The 7,275-nt window shown below is 36.2% G+C and overlaps 1 protein-coding gene across 4 annotated transcripts in view; it reads right to left on the minus strand.

The window, feature by feature from the left end:
- The window catches only part of adcy2a (adenylate cyclase 2a), a 63,212-nt gene that overhangs the window by 30,496 nt on the left and 25,441 nt on the right, over positions 1-7,275 (minus strand). For all 4 annotated transcript variants that reach the window (XM_005744612.1, XM_013913720.1, XM_013913719.1 and 1 more), the window contains one exon: positions 4,131-4,292. In XM_005744612.1, coding sequence (XP_005744669.1) covers positions 4,131-4,292 — 162 coding nt within the window. The remainder of the gene's footprint in view (positions 1-4,130; positions 4,293-7,275) is intronic.

A 7,275-nucleotide genomic window follows, 5' to 3' on the forward strand; every position in this document is an offset into this window, starting at 1 on the left:
TACATGTATAAGAACAAGCGTCATGTTAACAAATGATAGCCGTACAGTAACTTTTATGCTTATTGTAGCTGTTAGCTAAAAATGCTAATTGACAAACAAATATGATCGACTGTTTCTAGTAGAATTCCAAAGTTGTCATCTTGGACTCTCTCAGAGTACCCCCTCTGTATGCTTGCAGAGACCCCTACAGTAGGGAAACATGCAAAACGGTGTCCAAACCTTTTGTATTTTAGTTTTATTTATGCCTTACACAGCATCCCAACTCTTTAGCTAACTTAATAACTTTAGCTAAAGTGAATAGTTAGTCTAATTCATTAGTGCAGCATTACTGGATCACCTCTGTTTGAAGTGATATAATGTGATATACAACTATCACTAAAACAGCAAACTTTGTAAATAAACAAACAACACCTCTCATTCTCTAAACGTTTGGCCACAGCTGTAGATTACACTATCAGTGCTTGTTCACTCATGACAATAATTACATTTCTAAATTTACTTTGTGCATTTACAGGTAAACAATATCTAATATTTTATCTAAATGACTGCTTTGTCTTTGAAAAGGGTGAAGAGCCTGAGGCCGGTGACAGTCCAGTTCTACTCTAAGTACATCCTTACAGTGGCTCAAAGGACAAGGCCACATTCCTGTCCTGCCAGAAGAGAAGAGAAGCTTCAGAGTCTTCATGCAGTTCAACCACACCTGTCATATTCCATATGACAGGGGTCTCAAACTCCAGTCCAAAGCATTTATTCAAGTTACAATTCAGATTCAATCTGAGCAATTCAAATTTAACTTATTCAAATTCAGTTTCTGATGGCACAGATTTCTGCCCATATATCCTTCAAGTCTACATATAGTCATAGCCAATTACTTTAGCTGTGCATAAATATTTATAGCATATTTATATACATTATAATATATACAGTATATTCGGATTATACATAAATAACCCACATGTTTATATGTGAATCTCTATTTGCTTTTGTGTGTGTTTGTGTGTATTACTTAAAGGATATAGAATCATAATACACATATTGAGCACGATGCTGCACCAACACACAAACACAGTAAAGGTTTGAACAGTTTCAACTATATGACGCACTGGTGGGCATACCTGGTCATTAACACTGAAAAGATGCATTCAGTGTTCTTAATTATCTGCATTCATAAAGTAAATTACCATGTTGTTTTTTCTTCAGTTTGCTGAGATGAACCTGGGATGCTGATCGTACCAGCAGCTGATTAAGGTGTTTATGAAGAACAATTCTAGCGACAGCACAAGCAGTTTTCCCAATTACATTACAGCAGCTTTTTTTTTTGGGGGGGGCGCAAACATTTCTATTTTCACACTAAAGCTAAAACAAAACAAAACAAAACACGATCTTACTTAAAATTTTGAAAACAATATTTCATCCTAAAGCTCTGAGCTCAGTTAGCTATCCACAGTAGCAATTTTTGAGCAGCTTTAGTCAAGCATTTTTTGATAGTGTATATTCACAATTTCCTTTTATTAACTATTAAGTTACAGCACCCCAATATCTCAAATGCTCCTTCTGACCCATTAAATCCTTTCTTAGCAATATATGTTAAATATATTTGGGACATCTTAACCAAACTGGACTAAAGGGGATGTTGTTGTACTACAAATCCATCAACGTCACCTCAGCAGAGGTTTTTAATAGCTGCTCTCAAGTAGTTATTCTTTCACACATAAGCCTGAGAGCATCCTGTCACACTGACTCACTGCTCTTATCTAAAAAAAAAAAAAAAAGGACATAAGCCACACTCTGTCCCAACACAAAAGATTGACAAAACCATGGCTACTGCCTGAGGAAGACAGAGGGAAGATCCACAATATAAGCTGACACACAGCACAGTAAAAAGTATTTACCCTCATCCTGATTAAATGTTTTAATATTAACAAATATAACTCAAGTAAATACAAAATGCAATGATGATTTCAGGGGAAAAGGTCTTGTTCCTTCCTCTTGCAAAAACAAAGCATGCCGTTAAACAACAAAACACAACGTTAATTGACATTTTAATATGCCAGAATTAAAAAACCCTTTCACATAGCACAATTTGACCTGGCAAACAACTTGATTTCAAATTTGAATTTTAAAACACTGTTAAAATGGAGAATCATAGTGTAAAACAAAGTAGGCAGACTTAAGTATATTTCTACTTGCCAAACTAAGAAAACAGTCTCCATGGATGACAAGCTTCTTTTTTAACTGCACAGGAAAGCAGAAAAATGGGCATGTCACACTACTTTTCCCCACATCTTTTCAGGAAAGGAGACAACGTCTTGCCCATTTACTGATTTAACCAACAGGCTTTTGAGCAGAGTGTCAATATCTGTAAATGATTAACTTTTGTAACATCGTTTAAAGCACCATGAACCACGAGTTCTAACTTGTGATTCATGCCATGATAACAGTCAGGTTAGGATTGATCTTTTCACACAGCAGAGTGATTCCTCTGTATCAGCCCTTCACAGAAGCTAAAATATGACATGACTATGCCATTTAGAATGCCATATCGCTATACTGTTGCTTTAGCAAAAATATTTTTGCAATAGAAAATCAGTTTACATTTTCTTGTACAAAGTCTAGGTATGTCTGACAGCTGTATGCCAGCCTCAGATGGCCATTTAGTGCCTAAAAAGGGAGCTACTTCAATGTCAGTCCTCTAACAAGTAGCGTACCAAATGACTTACTCCACTCCAGGAAGCTGTTGAGCAACATAACACAGTACTTAAAGAAAAGAAACACGTAATACATCCCAGCACTGTTTAGCTAGCTGTAGTTTTCACATCAAAGTAGCCAACTGCTGCCCGCTGGCACGCTGAATGAATATAAGTAGCACATACAATATTACACATTGAGTTTATTCACCAGACTTTCCTTTTAATCTATAGTCCTTCTTATTGCTTTAGAAAAAAAAAAATTGATTATGAAACGAGTAATTCTTCTGTACTGTGTCTAAAGGAAGAGAGTAGAAGGCTGTCAAACCAGTGAAGAAAGTAAATAGAACAAAACAGTCCCAAAATTTTTGATGTCAGGGTAAAATCAAGTGATGTGTTACAAAGTGCTGTCCTATTTCATCTGATGTCACTTGAAGTTTATTGACTATACACACGGGAAATGCTAATTTTATCCAGAAAATGGTCTGAATAATTTCTGAAGTGACTGTACATGTTGGAAGCCATTGAAGTGAGCATCTGGTAAAACTAGAAAGGTACTCGGTTAGTATGTTCTCCACCAGGGCCAGTGCGCTATTTCTGTTTAAAAAAAAAAGATTACATTTTTCTTGGGCTCTTGCTGAACCCAAGCGCCACATCTTTTAAGTTTCAATGATATTCAGCTCAATCATTTTTATGTAACAAAAGGCTTTTGTTGGTGGACTAATGATCATCATCAGACTTATTTTTCGTGTGCTATAAATGTTTGTTGTGTCTGGCTCTGAAATTCTTCAAAGTCTCAGGTTGTCAGTGAGGAAGAGCTTTTGTGACATGCTTATTAAATTAATCCTGTTTACTTTATGGATTGGAAGAAATTAGTCCCCAGTGTATTGAAAATTATTGACTGCTGAAATCAGGTTTAATTAGGCACTAATTGATTAAAGTATTAGCTAGACAGTTATCTGATATTGCTTTTGCTTTGTCTTTATCACCATATGGAATATGCCTGAACAGTTAGCACACAAGAAGCAGTAGTGCTAGAAAGAGAGGTGACCTTTTAATGAAGGATAAAAAAAATACATTAGAATTTCTATCACTCAGCTGATATCCTAAATTAGTTTTTGTTTAAAGGTTACAATTGTTTGTTTGCTATAAATACAACCTGTATATTGAGCCTGATGAGGAAACAAATTAAATGTCACAAAACAACTTTGTTTTATTATTTGATCTAGATGGTAATAATAAATTACCTTAAATGAAGAACTGCGGAGTATTTATTTAGTGACCTTCAGATGTAGGTGGTTGCTAGTTAGGGGCGATTTACCTTTTGAACAGGTTTCCCCGTATACATATCAATCTAAGGAGGCTGCTGATGATCTCTGCGCAGGTACATGTGCATTCATGTGCTCGCAACTGTTAACTCGCGCTAAAATTTGACTGCCTTACCTGCCACACTACTGGCTCGACGTGATCAGCTGTGATGGACAGGCAGACGCTCAGCACGACGGTGTGAGAGGCAGAGGTTAGAACACTGGCGATGACGGCGTCCCGCATGGAGAACGGCAACATGGTGTAAACCACAAACACGATGAACAGGAAGAATGACACCTGCGGAGAAAGTCAGACAGTCATATAACATTTGCAAAGAGAAATGGAAAGGAGAAAATAAAAGGAGCAGAAGAAAGGAAAATATAGATGCAAAAATGTGGTAATTTGAGATTTCAGTTTTCTGGACTAAATAGCCAGGTCATATTGGTGCCTTCAGCTTACTTAAGGGGGACAATCAGCCCCTACACTTCAAATCTGACATCTCTAATGTAGCACAAGCAGTGGCTCCCTTTTTTTATCCAGTTTTAACACACATACAATTGTATAAACACACAAATATATATACACACATAGGTTCTCACACACAAACACTTCTTTAATTCACTTTCTGCTGCAGGGTTAAAGCTTCTTGGCTGTTCCCCTGCCTGAATAGAAAGGGTTCAGTCTTCTTCCTGCCTGTAGCCCGGATCTGGTTAACCATCCTTGGTTTATTTGCAGGACTTGTGGGAATGTTGTGTTAGGGTGCAGCAAGATGCAAAGAGGAGAGAAAATGCAGCCAAAGGACAGTGCGTGACTAAAACAGTAATGCCTCTATTAAAGCATGACTAACATGAATGTCTTTGACGCATGACAACTTCTGAAGCTGCTCTTAATCAAATATAGCAAACAATAGATTTTGCATGTCAGATGTGTTCTCAGCACTAGATATATTCCGTTTTTTTATGCACTTGGATAAAACAGACATCCACCATGTGGTATTACTGTTGGGCCTACATTACAATATAAAGCACCTTGAGGTAACTGTTAATGTGATTTGGCGCTATATAAATGAAACTAATTTGAAATGAATTGCATTAATTGTGAATGACCTGACAATTACTTGCTTTATTCTCTCCTGTCTGTGCTCAGATCCAATTCATTTGAATACTTGAGTTCTCACTTACAGCTCCTCTAAGCTCTTATTCATGTGTGAAAATAATATTTAACTACACTTATGAACCTAAACATAAGTAAATATTAAAGTTTTGTCTGGTCCATTAAAGACAAGACACCGATGTTCACATCTGAATAAAAAAAATTAACCAAAAGTGATAGGCCAAGTAATATAACTCCCATCTATAACTTCAGAATTAACAAAAACCACCACAGTAATTTACAGCTTTTTGCTGGATGCTGTAACCACTAGTGTAGTAGACCATGAGTTCTGCAATTACAAGAAGAGCAGAAACAAATGGATATGAACAAATGGAGATCATCATAACATACAAACACTACCTCAAACTAAAAGTTCAAACAGCAGCCTTAGATGATAAATGTCATCTACTTTAAGAATAATGTAAAAGAACCCAATATGTTCCTGATAAGAGTGTGGTGTTATTAAAAAGCCCCCCAGTAGAGCAAGAGCAGACACCCATCCAGATATCTATTAAAAAAAGAATTTCACTTATTCAGTCCAAGAATAACAAACTGTATCCACACAAAAGATAACGTAAGAAAAATAGAAAAATAGAAAAGAATGCATTTTATTGTCACTGTGCACATGTACGATTAGTTTAAGATCAACAGCAACTCCTACCCAGTACACACATGTAAAAAAGATGGGGTAAGGTATCAGCCACTATCTGCTATATCATCAACTATCAAATATTGGCTTTCTTGATAGATTTTGATCGAAAATGTGAAAAACTGCTACATTAATATTTGGCAATCAACTGAGTAAAGCACTTAACATAATAAGACATCAAAGTGCTTGGAAGTACTGATGAAGTTTAAATATTTGAAAAGTCAAACCAATATGAAATAGAGCAACAATGATTTTTAATTGAAGATGATACTGACAGTATACACTATGCATTGATTATGTTTCATTTTATTAAAAAAAAAAAACAACTTGTTGAAGTGCTGACTCCTCAAAAAAAAATGTTCGAAAGGCTGCTGGGATGATGCAGTGTCTCTGTGCATTTCTCAATAGTTGCAGAGCATCTTACTGAACGTAAAGAGCCTTGAAAATTCTGCCTGACATATCATTACAATGAACATCAGATTACTACCATCTGTTACTGACAATCAAATGCATTTACAATTATTTCCTGTTATTATGAGCATATTAATGGTGGTTTCCTGCAGTGTTTCGAGAGTGAGAAGAAATTAATCATTTTCAGCGAAGTGACTGACACAAAGGCCAAGCACCTGAATTACGCTCAATATAAAATTCCACAACCTCCTACTAATAAATGTTCACATTGCTCTAAGATGCATATAACATTTAAGAGTGTTTGAATATACAAATTCAAGCAAAAGCAACAGGTAGCAGTTGAAGTGTATATTTTGCTTCATGCATGGTGAAGCCTTGCAGTGGTTTGTTTTTATTACCTACAGAAGTTCTACACCTCCCTCTTTGTAGAGACAGTGTATAGTCACGAACACCAACATCTGCAGCTGCTTGACCTTCATAGCAACTATGTCTTTTTCTAAATCAGTGGAGCTCATCTTTTTAGATATGCAGTCTGGCATTTCCATTTTCCATTTTATCCAAGTCATTTCACATGTATAAACTAACAACAATTACCATAATAATCCCCACTGCATAAATTACTGACAGAAAATGTTATGTTGAGTATGTGGAGAGAAAATGATTTTCAAAAGATGCAGGAGAAAGTGCAAAGAACCAACAAAATATCTAATGCTGCGTGATCCCCATTTCTATCAAATGCATAGCTAGGGTCCAGGCCTGAAACTGTTAAGATATAGAGCACTACAAAAGAACATCAACATTTAGCTGATAATATCTCTGGAAGACAAAGTAAATTTAAAGTTTATAAATTTGCATGCATCTTGTTTTCCTTCATTTTGGTCCCAGGGGAGATATGTTTTTTTTAATCTCTTTGTGCCAATGCCTGACGGAGCTTTAATTGGGTGCAGTCTTTTTTTGTCATGGTTCAGTTGTGCTGGCAATAATAGTTAGGATCCAAGCATGAATGCAGCACTGAGAAGCTTTAGAGGCCATCTATTGGGAAGCAATGCTGGAACGGGAAAGGAGGCA

The sequence above is a fragment of the Pundamilia nyererei genome, unplaced genomic scaffold (assembly GCF_000239375.1).
Source record: "Pundamilia nyererei isolate P.nyererei 1_Seehausen unplaced genomic scaffold, PunNye1.0 scaffold00146, whole genome shotgun sequence".
NCBI lineage: Eukaryota > Metazoa > Chordata > Actinopteri > Cichliformes > Cichlidae > Pundamilia > Pundamilia nyererei.